Source organism: Prunus avium, chromosome 1 (genome assembly GCF_965620075.1).
Source record: "Prunus avium chromosome 1, drPruAviu1.hap1.1, whole genome shotgun sequence".
NCBI classification, from domain to species: domain Eukaryota; kingdom Viridiplantae; phylum Streptophyta; class Magnoliopsida; order Rosales; family Rosaceae; genus Prunus; species Prunus avium.
Window position 1 is genome coordinate 50,401,443 of NC_142284.1, and position 19,276 is coordinate 50,420,718.

The 19,276-nt window shown below is 39.5% G+C and overlaps 6 protein-coding genes across 6 annotated transcripts; 4 read left to right on the forward strand and 2 right to left on the reverse strand.

Annotated features, from left to right (window-relative positions):
* Positions 1 to 301: 301 nt before the first annotated feature.
* Positions 302 to 2,849, forward strand: LOC110744888 (Syntaxin/t-SNARE family protein). Its single transcript, XM_021944924.2, has 5 exons — positions 302 to 667; positions 1,121 to 1,235; positions 1,357 to 1,992; positions 2,090 to 2,273; positions 2,440 to 2,849. The coding sequence occupies exons 1-5, from the start codon at positions 591 to 593 to the stop codon at positions 2,463 to 2,465; spliced, it is 1,038 nt and encodes a 345-aa protein (XP_021800616.1). The 5' UTR covers positions 302 to 590; the 3' UTR covers positions 2,466 to 2,849.
* Positions 2,850 to 2,911: 62 nt separating this feature from the next.
* On the reverse strand, positions 2,912 to 5,013 carry LOC110744889 (glycine-rich protein). Its single transcript, XM_021944926.2, has 4 exons — positions 4,859 to 5,013; positions 4,726 to 4,770; positions 3,379 to 3,411; positions 2,912 to 3,270 (listed from the first exon to the last, which is right to left on the reverse strand). The coding sequence occupies exons 1-4, from the start codon at positions 4,896 to 4,898 to the stop codon at positions 3,104 to 3,106; spliced, it is 285 nt and encodes a 94-aa protein (XP_021800618.1). The 5' UTR covers positions 4,899 to 5,013; the 3' UTR covers positions 2,912 to 3,103.
* Positions 5,014 to 5,668: 655 nt separating this feature from the next.
* Positions 5,669 to 7,051, forward strand: LOC110744883 ((S)-8-oxocitronellyl enol synthase CYC2-like). Its single transcript, XM_021944918.2, has 2 exons — positions 5,669 to 5,810; positions 5,889 to 7,051. Exons 1-2 carry the CDS (start codon positions 5,772 to 5,774, stop codon positions 7,017 to 7,019), a joined length of 1,170 nt encoding a protein of 389 aa, XP_021800610.2. The 5' UTR covers positions 5,669 to 5,771; the 3' UTR covers positions 7,020 to 7,051.
* A 562-nt stretch (positions 7,052 to 7,613) lies between these two features.
* LOC110744886 (3-oxo-Delta(4,5)-steroid 5-beta-reductase) lies at positions 7,614 to 9,280 on the forward strand. Its single transcript, XM_021944922.2, has 2 exons — positions 7,614 to 7,862; positions 7,949 to 9,280. Exons 1-2 carry the CDS (start codon positions 7,824 to 7,826, stop codon positions 9,083 to 9,085), a joined length of 1,176 nt encoding a protein of 391 aa, XP_021800614.1. The 5' UTR covers positions 7,614 to 7,823; the 3' UTR covers positions 9,086 to 9,280.
* Positions 9,281 to 14,440: 5,160 nt separating this feature from the next.
* Positions 14,441 to 16,296, forward strand: LOC110744882 (3-oxo-Delta(4,5)-steroid 5-beta-reductase-like). Its single transcript, XM_088247072.1, has 3 exons — positions 14,441 to 15,389; positions 15,899 to 16,105; positions 16,262 to 16,296. Exons 1-3 carry the CDS (start codon positions 14,471 to 14,473, stop codon positions 16,294 to 16,296), a joined length of 1,161 nt encoding a protein of 386 aa, XP_088103198.1. The 5' UTR covers positions 14,441 to 14,470.
* Positions 16,297 to 16,800: 504 nt separating this feature from the next.
* Positions 16,801 to 19,069, reverse strand: LOC110744884 (3-oxo-Delta(4,5)-steroid 5-beta-reductase-like). The gene is made up of 2 exons (XM_021944920.2): positions 18,213 to 19,069; positions 16,801 to 18,114 (listed from the first exon to the last, which is right to left on the reverse strand). The coding sequence occupies exons 1-2, from the start codon at positions 18,249 to 18,251 to the stop codon at positions 16,969 to 16,971; spliced, it is 1,185 nt and encodes a 394-aa protein (XP_021800612.1). The 5' UTR covers positions 18,252 to 19,069; the 3' UTR covers positions 16,801 to 16,968.
* Positions 19,070 to 19,276: the final 207 nt, after the last annotated feature.

Sequence of the window (19,276 nt, forward strand, 5' to 3'; positions counted from 1 at the left end):
AGAAGATTGTTGGCAACAAAAGGTAAAAGCCAAGAAAAATACTTAAATCAATAATCATAATCATCATGCTTAATTTAAAGCTTTCGAGAGAGTTGCCAATGTCATAATCATAATTCCAAGGCTATTATAGTCAATGGACCACAATAACTCACGCGGTGGGGGATCAGCGTCACCATCTCAATCGACCAATTTTGACCACGCTCCAAACTCGTATGTCACCCATTGACGGTGGAAACGACGTCGTTTAGGAACTCACTTATTCGCGGAGTTTCCCAAAAAAACAAAGCTAGCTTTAAAACGTTAGTTTTATATTCGCACCAATTTTAAGCTTCTCTCTCTCCCCAACCTTCTTTTTCCTGGAATTGCAGTTGCTTCGTTGAAATAACGGAATCTCTCCTCAACCCATTGATCTTTTTAACGTCTTTATCTATTTTGCATTTGTATTTTCTTCCACTGTCAATGTTGTGCTCAAGTTCATCTGGAAATTGAACGTGTTTTGAGCTAGGGTTCATTTCTTGTCTGAAACAAAACAAGATTGTTGTTAATTTGTGAGTATATTCAACTTTACGAATCGTGGGGGTGATTTATTAATGGCGTCAAGTTTTGATCGGTGGGAGAAAGATCCATTTTTCTCGGCGGCCGAGGAAGTTCAAGAATCCGCAGACAGGTAGCATTTCTAATTGCCCATTTATGTCTTCTCTAGGGCTTCATTTTTAATCTTTTCATTTTCCCAATAAATTTTGAACTTTTCTTTGTTTTATTGCAACCTTGGTTTACATCTTGGATTTGGTAGCTTCCAGCTAATTTAAATCAACTTCCAGCGTTAGGAAGCTTTCAGCAGATTCGTTTTTTGCCCCAATTAATCCAAAATTTTCCGAATATTATGTTCATATTCCTCTCTTTTTTCCCTGCATTTCTTCAACATTTGCAATTTGTGCAAGTGCTCATTGAGTTAATAGTGTTTATCTGCAACCTGTTTGCTGGGAAAGACAAAATTAGGGTTTTTCTTTCTGCACTTATTTTTCGCGATGAAAGGTGCATTGAATGCTGGGAATGATATTCAGTTTGGTTTTGGTTGTTGTCATTGATTTGTTAATTTAATGTTTATGTGGTTGTGAAGGATGGAATCTACATATAGAACATGGATTCATGCAAAGAAAGACACTTCCAGTATGTGGGATCCCGAGGAACTTCACAGGGATCTCCGTACAACCCTTGGAACTACCAAATGGCAGGTCCTCTTCTCTCTCTCTTGGCTATTGGTGTGGACATTTAGGCAGAGCAAACCTTATTAATCGGTGTTATGCCCGTATTAGTGTAGTGAATAATTGATTAAATTCTGTGTTGGCAATGCAGTTAGAGGAGTTTGCGCGAGCTGTCAAGTCAAGTTATGCTAGAAGCTCATGTGAAGATGCAAGAGACAGGCACCATGAATTCATTGTTGCCATTGAGGACCAGATTTCCAAAATTGAAAACTCATTACGGGAAGCTGCCCTTTCTGAAGGCAAGGCTTCTCAGCCTTGGGTGCGTTTGGATGAAGGGGAGTGCAATGAGCTTGCATTTTTTCTTTCCGGACCATCTGCATCTAAAGAGAGAGTTATTGCTTTGAGTAACGACAGGGATGGTGAAAACCTACGAGGGACAGATAAAGAATCAGCACCAGGTTGTTCGAAGAATTCATGTGGTTCAGCCGAGTGGGGTTCCCAGAAGACGAGGGAGGAGAAGCCACATGGGCATAGGAGGACAGCTAGTGCTAGTGCTGACATTGGTGTTTGGAAGATTGCAGTTTTTGACGATGCATACTTACCAAGTTCTTCTGCGATGATGGTTGAGCAACCTGTACGAAAGATTCCCAGTTTCTCTGGGTTTATTAGTTCCATGGAAACCGCATCAAAGTTGAAGTGGTCAAAGAATGGTTTTAGGAAGTGGAAGGCAGTGGACCGTCATGAAGATGCTGATGCTGCATTGTTGCCATCTTCTCAGTTGTCTAGGGTATGCATGCTTTAGTCCTTTGATTTAATTTACTACTGGAACTTTATATTTGTTGTTGTTGTGTTACTAATGATTAAAATTCTGGTTTTCCATTTAGGGCATCAATGCTTGTTATGAAAAAAGTAAGAGTTGTTTGGATAGTTGCGATGACTGTTATGATAAACCATTGTATGGCTGGTACGGAGCTATTCAGAGACAACTTCAAAGGTCTCAGTACTACGTGCAATATAGTTGGCCTGCTCGTGTAGCTTTTTGGATTGCTCTTCTTGTTTGCTTGATTGGTAAGCTTCTCTGAACCCTATGTGGTTTTGTTTGCTAATTCATCTATTAAGTGCATATTCTTAATAATTTTTATGTGAAATACAACAGAATCTTTCTTTTCTATCATTTCCCTTTAAGTAACTGATATCTTTGTATTCATGAGTTTGTTCTTTTCGTTCCTTGCAGTTTTAATTGCATTGCGTGCTATCTGAGCCGTGGCCCGTGTCCACAGTTTTTGGTAACTCATGACAGCGCGAGGAGAAAGCCAAGCTGTCAATTGTTGGACATAGGGGTGGAATATTGTGTTCAAAAGATTACAATATTATTTGCACACATTGTTGAAGCGTCTAGCGGTGAACACAACCTACAACCTTCAAAGAATTTCCCTTTTGTTTTGTTATTCAATTTTGACATCCCTGAAGGAGGGTAAATTCTGTTGTATTATAGAACAAAAATTTCAGATAAGCTGGAACGGGGTTGTAAGCTGGAAGATTTTGCTAATGCATCCTGTAATATAAATTTTTTTTTCTCGCTCGTGTAGCTACTCCTTATGTACTGGTACTATTTGTGTAGTATATAAAAATTTAGATTTCTTATCCTTGCTTTTCAATCTGACCAACAAACAGTTGTAGAAGGTAGAAGAAATATTCTGCCTACGTTTTTGAGACCGTAAATAAATTTTCATTTCAATCCTCAATGTTTGTACAATTTCTCTCAAAATATATTCTAGAAACTCGAAGGACAGCATACATCAAAACAATCTCCACCTTTCTCTACACGACATACAGCCGAAATGCTTTAAATACACACAAGTTTATTGTCTTGGATCATATTGTGCTGAAACTGAAAGCTATCGCGAAGCACGATTGTCCTGGTGGTTTTTCTGTAAAGCAAAACCATCAAGATCCTTCTTGCCGAAGTCTAGGCCCTGGAATGTGACCCCAGATGAATGATACTGACTACCAAAGGCGGTGCCAAATCCCCATCCAAGACCTAGACCAACCCCACAACCTCCACCTTGAAAACAAAATGCCATGTTAATGATATACGCACCATGGTGTACTTGAATGCATTCCGAAAACATAAACTAGAAATTCCAGTTGGACTAAAAGGTAAGGGGTATACCTGCACCAAGGCCCAAGAAATTCAACGGTGTGCCTGTAGCAAAAACAAAATTGTAAATTAGCAAACAAGGGTTATATACATTACAGCAGGACGAATAACAAAGGTATTAAGAAAATAAGTTTATATGCACAAGCACAAGAATTACTTAATGTGATAATCCAATGTCCCAACAAATAATATGTATAGTAATAGCATAAGTTAATTGATGCTTAAATGCAGCCTCAATCTTTGAGAAACTTAAACCAGTTCAATACTTTCCATTGAATATGAGGAAGTAATTAGTGAAGCAATTATTTGGTCCAAACGCATGACAGCATTCACAAGGAACCTAAATTTTGGCCAAGCAGAATAAGAGAAAAACCAAGGCATTTTTGCACTGGTGGGGCAAAGAAAGAAAAATAGAGGGGGGGCCGGGGGGTCGGATTGGGAGATCTTGTTTCCAGTTGCAAAAAACATGTCTAAGCACACCAAACTCTTCCGGCATACCCTCCTGGTACACATACATTAAGTTGTAAGTTGTAACCAAGCATTAATATATAAAAATGATGAGAAAGGACGCAGGACGGGCCATCAGTTGATCATCTCACTACTTTTGAGATTCCTAAACAGGATTAGCCTGTCTTCAATTGAGATATTGACACTGTTGAACTTTCTAACTCTGGTCTAACAAGAATAGCCGATTCCTACTATTCCTTTAAGTAGAGGATGAACCTAAGGAAAGATGGGATCATACGACCCAGGCATCGTCAGCTTTTAATCCTTTCATGAGATGACATATCACAACTTTCCATTCCTTAAAGATAGGACAGAGAACCCAACCCCTTCTATCTACCAATAAATAACCACAAGAACACAAGATTCACCAAGATGATAAGGTGATCCTGATAAGATAACTATAAACCACTGGTAAGTGATAGAGGGATGATTTAACATTCTTCTCATTCTATTTTTTTCAATACACCTAATATGTTAATGGGTTTGCGATAGACATAACCACTTTGAAACCATTTGGCTAGTGGCTGCCCAATCTGCAGCTAGATGATATGTTGTAACATTCTTTCATTGCACAATCTAAAGAAATGCCTAATGAATCTAAACCCTACAATGAAATTGAACACCGAACTGTGTGAGAATCTTCTGAATAACTATGACTGCTCCGAATTTTAGCTACATGAAAGTGTTGAATGGACCGAAAGTAGGCAATAATAATCTCTTCCTTCCTGATCAGATAAGCCCGAGTGTGAAACTAGCCAATTGTTTAAAGTTTAAATAATTTCAGGCAAATAAAACATGAAATCAACAGGAAAGTGAAAGCGAGAAAAAAATAATGGAGGCGGAGGAACAAACCTCCGAAACCCCATCCAACGCCAAACCCGCAACCAATACCGAATCCTGAAGAAAAACGACTGAGTTGGTCATAATAAGCTCACGGGATACATAAAAATCAGAACCCACAAAACAAAGCTTTTTGAAATCATACCAAATCCAACGCCAGCTCCATTGAAGTTGGTAAGCACCATTGCAGCTACCTACAACGACTGGAATGCGGTGTGCTCCTCAGTTCAGTCTCCCCTTCTTTTTTTTCTTTTTTCTTTTTGTTTTTCGGTAAAAACTAAAAAGTCTCTCTCCCCTCATCTTTATCTGAACTTGGGAAATACCTGTGGCCCATGGGCAAGCCGTCCCATGTCTCCCAACTAGGCCCATTGCTAGGCTTGGGCCACCGCTCAAAGAAAAACTTGAAATTATTACAGATTTGAAGGACAGCCGCCTGCAAACCCTAAACTAGTAAAGAATGCATTTGCATGATTATTTAATAAATATTGTAGATTTTCATGATTCGCATAACGTGTTATTTAACTAGAATTATTTTTTCAGGCAAAGATATCATATGACAAAGGATCCAACCAAATTAATCCCATTTTATATTCTATCAAGCAAACGCATGTCATGGGTGACGCTGGCGGTTGCTGCTGTAACCTTTTAAACTTGAAACAGAAGAGCAAAGCTTCCACTCCAAAATGAGCTGGTGGTGGGCTGGAGCTATTGGCCCAAGCCTAGCAAACCCTAAACTAGTAAAGAATGCATTTGCATGATTATTTAATAATAATCCCGATCTCTTGGACTACAGGGATACAAGAAATTTGTGGTCGCTCATCGTAGGATGTAAATTCAACGGTTCACTCACCCTTGTATTTAATAAATATTGTAGATTCGCATAACGTGTTATTTAAAATGGAATTATTTTTTCAGGCAAAGATATCATACGACAAAGGATCCAACCAAATTAATCCCATTTTGTATTCCATCAAGCAAACGCATGTCATGGGTGACGCTGGCGGTTGCTGCTGTAACCTTTTAAACTTGAAACAGAAGAGCAAAGCTTCCACTCCAAAATGAGCTGGTGGTGGGCTGGAGCTATTGGCGCTGCCAAGGCAAAACCTTTTACCCACTTAATTACTTCTTCTTTTTAAAATCTTATTTACTGCGATTAACATTAATTTCTTTTGCAGAAAAAGCATGAGGATGATGATCATGAAGCGCCAAGAAGCTTCAAAAGCGTGGGATTGGTGATTGGCGTGACCGGCCTAGTGGGCAACAGCCTTGCCGAAATCCTCCCCCTCCATGACACGCCCGGAGGTCCCTGGAAGGTCTACGGTGTCGCACCCCGTCCACGCCCAGATTGGAGCGTTGACCACCCCGTTGAATACATCCAATGCGACATCTCCGACCCAATCGACGCCCAAACCAAGCTCTCCCAATTGACCGACGTCACCGACATCTTCTACGTCACCTGGACCAGTCGCTCCACCGAGGCCGACAACTGCGAGGCCAACGGCGCCCTACTGCGCAACGTCTTGAGCTCCGTGATTCCAAATGCGCCAAATCTCCGCCACGTGTGCCTCCAGACCGGCACCAAACACTACGATGGACCTTTCGAGGCGTACGGCAAGGTGGCTCCCCATGACACGCCGTCTACGGAGGATTTGCCCCGATTGAATGTCCCGCTTTTTTATTACACCCTCGAGGATGTGTTGTTCGAAGAGGTGGAGAAGAAAGAGGGCTTGACCTGGTCCGTACACCGACCCGGACTTATTTTCGGGTTTTCGCCTTATAGCATGCTGAGCATTGTGAGCATGCTTTGCGCGTACACTGCTATATGCAAGCAGGAGGGGTTGGCGTTGAGATTTCCGGGTAGCAAAGCGGGTTGGGATTCGTATTCGGAGGCTTCAGACGCGGATCTGATAGCGGAGCAGCAAATATGGGCGGCGGTGGACCCTTATGCCAAAAACGAAGCGTTTAATATCAACAATGGGGACGTGTTTAAGTGGAAGCAGTTGTGGAAGGTGTTGGCGGAGGAATTTGAGATTGAGGAGTATGGGTTTGATGAGGGGTTTAGCTTGGTGGAGATGATGAGGGACAAAGGTGGAGTGTGGGAAGAGATTGTGGGGGAAAATCAGCTGCGACACACAAAGTTGGAGGAGTTGGGGCTGTGGGAGGTTGTGGAGGTTGTATTGGGCGGGGGAGCTGAGTTGTCTAGCATGAACAAGAATAAAGAGCACGGGTTTTGCGGGTTTAGAAACTCCAGGAATTCCCTTGTTTATTGGATTGATAAAATGAAAGCTCACAAGATTGTACCATGATTGAATTCATAATGTTGAATTTTGATTGGAAATGTTTGGTTGCTGTGTGATTGTGACTTGTAAGTTTAATGTTGGTATGACTTTTTGGTGTAAATATGTGAATGTGGACATGTTGATTGAGTTTTTGTCACTTAGGACACAACAATGACAACTCAACAAGCAAAGAAAGAGAAAATAAGGGTAGAGGTTAAAATGCTCATATAAACTCATTCTTCATCGTGTTACGAATAGTTATTGTAATAAGTTTCATAATATGAAATTAGAGTCGTATTATTTGTAAAATGGTGAGTTTCATTTAATTAAATCTTTCTCTTATAAAGACAAATCAATGATAAAGACTAAAATTGAAGACTTAGGGCTAAATACTTTTACCTTTACTTAATATGCGTATTGGGGACGGGAGCGACTTTGGCACCACCTAATACAAAAAGATTGTAGATATCCATATGCATATTTAATTATCTATTTCACCTTATAATGACACGTAGATGATAAAGGCTCCAGATCAGCGGGTAATACTAATGACATGGCCCGCGCGAAAAGACAATTTTACCCGAATTGCCATTGGGTTATAGATGAACTTGCATCGAAGCACAGTTGAGAGAATATGGAAGAAATTTCAGCTATTTTTTTGTGAAATTTGATTAATAATTTAAGAGACTGACAGGTACGCTCAGATTCAATCTCAGCTTATCTACTGGTCTTTCTCCGCCCTCCCAATCCAAACTCCATACTCCCAATTTCTCCAATCAATTTCCCTCATCTTCATTTCTTCCTTCTTCTCTCCCAACTTTACCCAAAATCATGAGCTGGTGGTGGGCTGGAGCTGTTGGCGCTGCCAAGGCAATTTTCTAATTAGATTCACATAAATTACTCCCCTTTCTTCTTCTTTTTCTGCGTAATTAACATTTTATTCCTGAATTTTGCAGAAAAAATTTGACGAAGACGAAGCACCGCGAAGCCCCCAGAGCGTAGGTCTCGTGATCGGCGTCACCGGCATAGTCGGCAACAGCCTCGCCGAAATCCTCCCGCTCTCCGACACCCCCGGCGGTCCATGGAAGGTCTACGGCGTCGCACGTCGTCCCCGTCCGAACTGGAACGCCGACCACCCTGTCGAGTACATCCAGTGCGACATCTCCGATGCCGACGACGCCAAGGCCAAGCTTTCTCCGTTATCCGACGTCACCCACATCTTCTACGTGACCTGGACCAACCGATCCACCGAGGCCGAGAACTGCGAGGCTAACGGCGCTATGTTCCGCAACGTCTTGAATTCCGTCATCCCAAACGCGCCCAATCTCCGCCACTTGTGCCTCCAGACCGGGGCCAAGCACTACGTCGGGCCGTTCGAGGCTTTCGGGAAGATCCAGCCCCACGAGCCGCCCTTCACGGAGGACCTGCCCCGACTGGACTACCCGAATTTCTACTACACCTTGGAAGATTTGTTGCTCGCTGAGGTGGAGAAGAAGGAGGACTTGACTTGGTCCGTCCACCGACCCGATGCGATTTTTGGGTTCTCTCCGTACAGCATGATGAACGTCGTCGGCACGCTCTGCGTGTACGCCGCCATCTGCAAGCACGAGAGAGTGCCGTTAAAGTTCCCGGGAAGCAAAGCGGCGTGGAACTGCTACTCGGTGGCTTCGGATGCGGATCTGATAGCGGAGCAGCACATATGGGCGGCGGTGGACCCGTATGCCAAAAACGAAGCATTTAACATAAACAATGGGGATGTGTTTAAGTGGAAGCATTTCTGGAAGGTGTTGGCTGAGCAGTTTGGGATTGAGGAGTATGGGATTGATGAGGAGGAGGGGGCGAAGCTGAGCTTGGTGGAGCTGATGAAGGGGAAAGAGAGAGTGTGGGAGGAGATAGTGAAGGAGAATCAGCTGCAGCCCACAAGGTTGGAGGAGGTTGGGGTGTGGTGGTTTGTGGATGTTTGGTTGAGTGGGGAGGGATTGTTGTGTAGTATGAACAAGAGCAAGGAGCATGGGTTTGTGGGTTTTAGAAACTCCAGGAATTCATTTGTCACTTGGATTGATAAAATGAAGGCTTTCAAGATTGTGCCTTGATCTTGGATTGGGGTTTGAGGATGTTGTGATGGTGTTTTTTTGGGGTTTGGAAAATATGTTTGTTGTGGTTTGCTTCTTCTTGTTCTGCATGAATTCTAAAATAATCGGTAGCAGATACTTGTGGTTGTTTTTGAAGTATCAGAGATTAATGTACCAGTGATGGTGGATGAAATGTGACATATTTTCTGCTTTAAACAGCTTCCATTTTTACCAAATACAAGTATAGGACAAATATTTGCAGGGCAACAAAACATTTCAGCTGAGCCAGCAAGTCTTTTCTTTTAACTAAATTATGAATCTTTAAGCTTTCATCTTTTCAATCCAGGAAATGAATGGCTTTGAAATTCCTAAATCCCAAAGTAATCATGCTCCCTCATTGCTTTAGGGGAGCATTTTTGCTCACCACTTTAACCATAGGTGTATCCTCACCACCATTCTCAATGTTCGACACATGTCCATAGACATAACCATAGTTAACTTTTGCTTTGTATTTATAGAATCATGATTATATCTATAGACACGTGTCAAGCATTGAGGATGGTGGTAAAAGTACATCTATGGTTAAAGTGGTGAGCAAAAATGCACCCCTTGCTTTAGTAATAGTTAATCATGCTCCTTCCGTACTTACTGATTTGGTTTGGTTTTTTTGACATTATAAAATTGGTTTGGTTTTGACATTATGAAACTGGTCAAATCAAACCGTAATTATCGATTTGGATTGGTTTTGACTATAAAGAAATTAAATGGTTTAAAAGTCAAATCGGAATCAAATCAGACTGTATATGGTTTGAATTTTAGACCTTGGTTTAAAAGTCAAGTCAAATCGGAATCGGAATCAAATCGGAATCAAATTTCCGTGTTTTTGTACTACCAATATTTCCGATATCATTGATATTTTAAACCTTGGTGAGTAGTAAGCAAAACCATTGACCACTCATTCAAATGTCACCAAAATCTATTTGTTGCTTTAAGAATGTGACTATTGTCTTCTTTTTTTGTAGTGACATGTACACAAGATATACCACGTGATTGTACTATTGTAGTATTCTATAATCCCTCATAAATTTGTAATAAAAGTTTGTGTTTTCTTGAGTGGGATTTAAAAAGTTAGAACCCTACATGCCATGGCACGTGTACTCGATTTGTTAACGCATTATTTTGTTCTTGTTTTAATTGTTTGGCATGGCCAATAAATTCTTAGATTGGGAGTAGGGTTTGTTTATTAACTAATTTGTAACATTCAGATCATATTTTTACAAGCATAAAGTACTAATAAACCATTTATAAAACAAGAACACTCTCTTCTACTTATTTGTATACATAAGCTGTTTCTCTCTCTAGATCTATCAAACACAACTTTCACATCATGGAACAATCTTGTAAGCTTTCATCTTTTGAACCTAGGGAGTGACGGACTTTTGGGAATTTCTGAAACCCAAAAAGCCATGCTCCTTGCTCTTGTTCATACTGTCCAACGCAGACTCAACACACAACATGATGTCAGCAAACCACCAAACCCCTACCTTCTCCAACTTTGTTGGCTGCAGCTTATTCTTCTTCACAATCTATTCCCATACACCACGTTTTCCCTTCATCATCTCCACCAAGCTCAACCTCCTCTCACCCTCTTCCTCATCAAGCCCATACTCCTCAATCCCAAACTGCTCCGCCAACACCTTCTAAACATGCTTCCACTTAAACACATCCTCATTGTTCACATTAAACGCTTCATTTTTTGCATACGGATCCATCACCGCCCAGATATGCATTGGACACCACAAGAACTTCAGAAAATGGTTTTTCTACTCCTATTGTATTCATTATGTTTTCTCAATTCCGTTCATGTTATTTTGGCATTATGAGTAGCTAAATCTATATCTAGGGTTTCGATGTAACCTAATATGAATATTCTGGTTTTATAAGTTTCAAGTTTTAAGTTTGATTCAAGATTCTGGTTCTTATTCATTATGCTTATCAGTTGATATGCTTGTTTGAATGTTTGATCAACTTGTATGTTAGCTATCTTGGTTGGAATTAAGAGTAGACACCATATGCTTTAATTCGAATTGAACTATGAATAGGAAGAGTATGTATGGACATTCGACAACAGGGATTAGATACATACTTGGTTGTTTAAAATGTTCTCCTATGCTTAATGGATTTCTAATGCTTAATTTAGGTTTGACAACAAGGATCTAATTAAGGAATTAAGAATACATGGTTTACACCATACACCATGGCTATATTATATATTAGAGAGAATCAATCTTTGAATCTGAATTAGACTTGTCACTTGAATCCTTATAGCCTAGAATTGGATTGTTATGGTGAATCTAATGCCCTAGTCTCCAAATCTGTTTCCAACCCTTAAGACCACTCTTTGTTACACTTGTTTACTTGCTTTTGTTTGCAATTTAATTTTATTCATTTATTTTCACAATCACAAGCACTCTCACTTTAAATTTTGTTTTAGACTTAACTTCCCACTTTCTTGAATTCGGTAATCTAAGTACATAACTCAGTTTAACTTCTCAGTCCTTGTGGGTACGACCTCGTACTTGTCTTGCCATAATACTAATTGGCCCATACAATTGCGAGTTAACATAACAACAACATAAACATATCTTTTTCACTCCCTCTCTTCCCTTTCTCTTCAAGGGGAGGAGAGCACTTAAATTGCAAGGAAAACGCAAGCACAAGTCACAAGAGAACCTGGCTATGATATCAATTCAAATAAAGTATGGCAAATATTCAATTATGCTCGTATATGCTTATATCTTTATTTTTCTCCAATATGGAGGTATTTATAAAGAAGTACAACCCTAAATAAAATAGAAAATAAATCCAAATTACAATAGAAAATAAATATAAATTACAATATGAAATAAATCTCAATTATAATAGGACCAGATAAATTGGTAAGTAACCAAAATTCTAATATAATAAGAAACCAAAATCCGAACTAAGTAAGGACTCGCCAACATGCTAATGAATAGGAGATAAGCTTCATCATTGAAACTATATGAAAAATAAGAAATTAAATCTATGGTGTTGACACTGTTGAGTAATAGAGATTGTGGGAACTTGGAAGCGAGAATTGAGATACTACAGAGAACTGAGGAGAGGGAAGAAAGCAAGGAGAGGGGGAACTTTGAGAAAACGTCAACAATAATGTCAACTTACAAATATATATATCATAATATTTAAAGATATTTCAAAAAAAAAAACTAACTTTTATGTTATGATTCACGTGTCATGTTTTAAGTCATCGGATTGTTGTAATGGCCAATATGAGGCGAAATGCGGATAAATGCGTGGAGTCTAAATGTAGAGACTCGAAATTCGGTGGGGAAATAGGACATTGGGTGGAAATTAGTAGCACTCTTCATAAATGATGAAATTTAAAATGACGGAAATTAAAGTTTTAGAATTTGTAAAGTTTCATGTTTGGATAACGGATTTAAATACGGAATTCAACCTTTATTTGTAAAGTATTTCTCTTGAAATTTTAGAAATGATGACTTTTTAGATAGAATTTAAAGTTAGGATTTATGATCTCCAAATTTTATATTTTTTACTACGTGGAATTTCTAAATTTCTATGTTTTTTTATCCAAACACGGGAATTGGTTCATGTCAATTTAGAAATTACGACTTTGGTCAAAATTCCAAGTATATTTCCCTCATCCAAAAGCACCGTTACTTTTTAAAACGTTTCTAGTTACAGTAAAGGATAATGCTTGGCTCATGATATATTAGGAACTGTTCCTCCTCCACATACAACGTGGCCTATTTACAAAAAGACACATGTTTTTTTTTCTTTCTTTAAACTCTTTTAACCCAAGTCCCGGTTTTAATTCAGGTCACCCTCTTTCTCTTAGGAAGGCCTTTTCTTTTGACAACCACCTAACTCCGATCACCTACAACCTAAACCTCCGACTATCGGCCACGTAAATCTCTAAGCACTGACAACCGTAAATCTCCGACGAACTTCTCCTACTATTTGATTAATTCTTTTGGGATGGTTAGTCTAACAACAATATTTCCCTTTCTTAATTTCTCTTTTATTTTTGGAATTTTAGTTTTCATAATTTCTATACATATTGTGGGGTTGTTTTTTTAACCATTTCTGATGAATGGGTTTCTTATGTTTATATGGTATATCAAAGTAGTCTACTTGTAATGAACTTATGTTGATAAATATATAAAAACATCTATTTGATTTGTAATATAATATTCTCTTTTCTCCTTTAAGCTAACTAGGTTTTTAATTTTGGTGAAATAAATGATTATAAGTTGCAGCCAACCTTTTGAAGAAATGTCTAAACCAAGTTGTGATCTTTTTTGTTTTTGTTTTTGTGGTTTCTATTTTCTTAAATGATTTTAGTTTCTAAATATGGTCAAATGGTTCTAATTGGTAGTGGCAATAAGCAAAGGTCTAGGAGTTTAACGTAGTTGGAGTTTGCTGTTGAGGAGGCTAGCCAACAAAGCTTGAGTTAGAGAGTTGAAAGAAAAAAACAAAACAAAACAAAAAAGAAAATGAAAAAAGAAAACATGTGTCTTTTTGTAAAGAGGCCATGTTGTATGTGGAGGAGGAACGGTCCTATAGTAAATTGACAAAATTTCTCTCCAAGAAATATCCAGTTAATGGAAACTTTAACGAAATTGCAACATTAAAACTTTAGGTGATATTAAACAGAAAATCTATCAAAAAGTAGATGGCAACGGCCATTCCACTCTCCTGCTCTATTTCTATTTGAGATTTTCTATTTAAACCCCACACTTCTCTTAGTTCACCCAATGTTCTAAGTTCACCCTATCTTTTAATTTAAATTTTCACAATTTCTAAGAAAATCCCACTATCTTTCCAAACTACCCTTAAATACACTCCAAATTGAAAAAAAATAAATAAATAAAAGAGGTTTTCTATTTAAACCCCACAATTTTCTTTGTTCCCAGCAGAAAAAAAACACAAACAAATGGAACCCCAAACCCAAAATTTAATACTTTCTAGAGAAAGAGAACAACTTTACCTCTCTCCAAGTAGAGCAGTTTGTCATGATCTGATCCAATTTATACTTTACCTCTGTCCTGATCCAATTTAAATAGGATGTAGAGGAGTTTGTATTTTTCTAAAACTTAATTAATATGAAGAGTGGTGGGGTGTGTGGGGTGTGTGTATAGATGTACTAGAGTTAATTATTAAGTTGGATGACCTTTTTTGTCTTTTTACACAATAATAAAACTTACAGCTTAATGATTTAAGTAATGATTTAAGTATTGGGGTGAACAAAGAGAAGTGCGGGGTTTAAATAAAAAATCTCTTCTATTTTCTCCTCCAATTAAGTGTGTTTTCAATTTCAAAGCATAATTATCAATTTACTTAATGATGAACTTTAAATTGCAGAGGAAACATGAAGAAGATCATGAGGCACCACGTAGGCCCAAGAGCGTGGGGCTGGTCATCGGTGTAACGGGCATAGTGGGCAATAGCCTAGCTCAAATCCTCCCACTCTCAGACACACCCGACGGTCCATGGAAGGTCTATGGAGTGGCACACCGTCCTCGCCTGCACTGGAACATCGACTACCCCATGGAGTACATCCAATGCGACATCTCGGACCCAAACGACACCGTCTCCAAGCTCTCCAGATTAACTGACGTCACCCACATCTTTTATGTCACTTGGGCCAGCCGATCCAAGGAGCCCAAAAACTGCGAGGCAAACGCAGCCATGATCCGCAACGTGCTACGTGTCGTCCTCACGAACGTGCCAAACCTCTGCCACGTGTGTTTGCAGACAGGGACCAAACACTACTTCAGACCCTACGAGTCGTTCGGCAAACTGGAGCCCCAGGAGCCTCCTTGTTTGGAGGATCTGCCCCGACTGAACACCCCGAACTTCTACTACGTCCTGGAGGACGTGTTGTTTGAAGAGGTGGGGAAGAAAGAGGAGTTGAATATTACTTGGTCGGTGCACCGGCCGGGGGCTATTTTCGGGTTTTCGCCTTACAGCTTGGTCAACATTGTAGCCATGCTGAGTGTGTACGCTTCTATATGTAAGCATGAGAAGAAACCTTTGAGATTTCCTGGAAGCAAAGAGGCCTGGAATTGTTACTCGGACGTTTCAGATGCGGATTTGATCGCGGAGCAGCAGATATGGGCGGCGGTTGACCCGAATGCGAAAAACAAAGCGTTTAATGTGAACAATGGGGATGTTTTTAAGTGGAAGCAGTTTTGGACGGTGTTGGCTGAGCAGTTTGAGATTGAGGAGTATGGGTTTGATGAGGAGGGTGGGGGGTTTAGTATGGTGGAGATCTGAGGCGGACCTACTAAGTCGCAAGGAGGTGCAACTGCACCTCCCCTCGCCGGAAAAACCATTGTAGGTGCTTGAAATTGCCCCTTTACTCAACTGATGTACAGATTACCTTATTTCCATATTCAACATTTAAGTAAATGTCTTTGTCCTTTTACTTTTATTTATTTTTATATTACTTCATTTACTTAAGTTTACAATGTAAATAAGGAAGTACCCCCCATTTGGATTCAAATAAAAATACTAGAAAATCAAATTCCCACCAAATCAAAATATGAAAATTCGATTTTAGTGCAAAATACGATTTAGGCTAAAAATGATGGCTCATTAAGTCAATATATACTTCATACTAAAATCTCATAAAATCAAGTTTTCTTATTTGATGTGTATGGAACAAAAGCCGCCAAAAATTATCTTGAGAAAATGATTATTCCGAAAAACCATTTTTCATACTTAGTCAATATTGCACCTCCGCTAAAAAAATTCTGGGTCCGACAGTGGTGGAGATGATGAAGGAGAAGGAGGGTGTGTGGGAGGAGATAGTGAGGGAGAACCAGCTGGAGCCCACAAAGTTGGAGGAGATAGGGCAGTGGTGGCTGATGGATTTGTTTTTCAGTGGGGAAGGTCTCATGTCTAGCATGAATAAGAGTAAAGAGCATGGGTTTTTGGGGTTCAGAAACTCCAGGAAGTCCTTTGTTTCATGGATTGATAAAAGGAAAATGCTAGGCTTACCACATTTTTCATACCATATTCATACCACCTCTCTAATAGAGGTGGGCCCCATTGTATTGGTGGGTTCCACCTCTATTAAAGAGGTGGTATGAATGTGGTATGAAAAATGTGGTAAGCCTAGCATTACCCTTGATAAAAACAAAGCTTTCAAGATTGTGCCTTGAGAGATGGTCTCAAAATTGGGAAACTGTTTGTTGCCGTCGACTGGTTCTGGTTTTCTTGCATTGCAGAAAATAAAGACTTATGTTTCATCTTTTTTGTATTGCAGAAAATAAAGACTTATGTTTCATTTTTTTTCTCTGGTCGAACTTAATTATGTTTCGTCTTTATCTTTAGACTGTTTGTAAATTTGGAAAATTATATAATACTACGGTAGTATAGCTACGTGGTTATTATCTTGTACACATATTATAATATAAGCGGACAATATGGTTTATTTTCCTCCTTTTATGAAATAATATCAATAAATATTCATTATATTATAACACATGTGCGCAAGATATACTACCGTAGTATTTTATAATTTCTCATGAATTTGTAATAAAAGTTTGTGTTTGTGTTTTCTTTAGTGGGATTAAAAAAGTTAGAACCCAACATGCCATTGCACGTGTACTCAATTTGTTAACCATTATTTTGATCTTGTTTTAATTGCTTAGCATGGCCAGTAAATTCTTAGATTGGGAAGGTTTGTTTATTAAATAATTTGTAACATTCAGATCAGATTTTTACAAGCATAAAGTACTAATAAACCATTTATAAAATAAGAAAACTCTCTTCTACTTATTTGTATACATAAGCTGTTTCCCTCTCTAGATCTATCAAACACAACTCACGCATCATGGAACAATCTTGTAAGCCTTCATCTTTTGAACCCAGGAAGTGAAGGACTTTTGGGAATTTCTGAAACCCAAAAAGCCATGCTCCTTGCTCTTGTTCATACTGTCCAACGCAGACTCAACACACAACACGATGTCAGCAAACCACCAAACCCCTACCTCCTCCAACTTTGTTGGCTGCAGCTTATTCTTCTTCACAATCTCTTCCCACACACCACCTTTCCCCTTCATCATCTCCACCAAGCTCAACCTCCTCTCACCCTCCTCCTCATCAAGCCCATACTCCTCAATCCCAAACTGCTCCGCCAACACCTTCCAAACATGCTTCCACTTAAACACATCCCCATTGTTCACATTAAACGCTTCGTTTTTTGCATACGGATCCACAGCCGCCCAGATATGCTGCTCCGCGATCAAATCCGCATCCGAAGCCACCGAGTAGCAATTCCAAGCCGCTTTGCTTCCGGGAAATTTCAAAGGCTTCTTCTCATGCTTACATATAGCAGCGTAAACGCAAAGCGTCCCAATTACGTTCATCAAGCTATAAGGAGAAAACCCAAAAATGGTATTGGGCCTATGGACCGACCAACTCAAACCCTCCTTTTTCTTAGCCTCATCAAACAATATGTCCTCCTGAGTGTAGTAGAAATTGGGAAAGTCCAGCCTCGGCAGGTCCTCAGTAAAAGGCGGGTCATGGGCTTTGATCTTGCCAAATGACTCGAACGGACCAAGATAGTGTTTGGTGCCAGTCTGCAACGACACGTGGCGGATATTTGGCGCCACAGGGATCACGACACCTAACACGTTGCGGAGCATGGCCCCGTTGGCCTCGCAATTTTCGACCTCGGTGGCTTTGTTGGCCCATGACACGTAAAATATGTGCGTGACATCGGTTAATTTAGAGAGCTTGGCCTCTGTGTCTTCGGGGTCCGAGATGTCGCACTGGATATAGTCAACGGGATGGTCAGCGTTCCAGTTTGGACGGGGACGGCGGGCGACGCCGTACACCTTCCACGGGCCACCGGGTGTGTCGGGGCGAGGGAGGATCTCAGCTAGGCTGTTACCCACTATGCCTGTCACGCCGATCACTAGCCCCACATTCCTTTGGCCTTGTGGTGCTGACGTGTCAACTCCTTGATATTTCTTCTGAAAAATTCATTTTAAATGCAAGGAAACATAAGTTTGTTGCTAGCTAAACATATTAATCAAATTAATTTGATAAGATTATGGTAATATATTCTTACCCTGACATCGGCACCAGCTCCAGCCCACCACCAGCTCATTCTGATTTTCGGGTTGAAATGAAAAGCCCTCAAGAGAAGGGAAGTAACAAGTAACAATCGGTGTTGATGAGTGTTGTGTTTTGTTTTGTGGCTTCTCTGTTTTTATAGGGAAGGGAACAAAAGGCTCCATCTTTTTCTTCACATATGACGCAAGCTATTACCTATGACATCCTTCTAGATATACATCCCTCTAGATATACGTCCCATTAATTCAAAATAACTTTTTGACGTCAGGAATGCTAAATAACTGAGACTCTATTACTGATACTTATGAAAGAAAATTTTATACAATTGTTGTAAAGAATGTGGTGGAGACAACATAAAAAAAAAGAAGAAAATAATGATGAAGTTTGTCTGTCATCTTCCCTTGAGAACCAATCACACATCCATGGGAAGCTATCAACTTTGCCTATAAAAAGGCTTCATCCTTCCCTTGTGTTTTATAGACCATCTGAGAAGAAATGAGAGCCTGGGTAAAGAGGAAAGAAAGGAAGAGAAGAAAGAAGAGAAGGAAGAAAGAGGGAGAGTGAGAGGAGAGACAAATCAGTGAGCCACATATATTGTAAACACTAAAGTTGTAGCCCTATTTTTTTAAATAATGGAAACTTTACTGCTGCTACTCTCCGAGGACGTAGGCATGACCGAATCTCGTTAAATATTGTGTCTTATTTACTTTACGTGCAACTCAATATTCTAGCATATTCCATCCATTCTACAATACGTTATCAACACGAGAAGCTCTCAAGAAGAAAAGTAGTAGAGAAGCTATGGTCTGCTAGAGAGATATACGAGCAAAACCACCGAAAAACATAAGCCCACTACCTTTTCCTTTATCTTGATAATTTATTATCACTATATCTATATTATTTAAATATCATTGTTGAATATAAAAAGTTAGTGGAACTTATTATTATGATTGTGGCAGATAAGAAAGCAATTGGGAGCATGGACAAAGACCATATCCTTATCAATCGCTTGTTGTTTGCTTTTGGTTACTGTATATATTATATTATTACATGATTAGT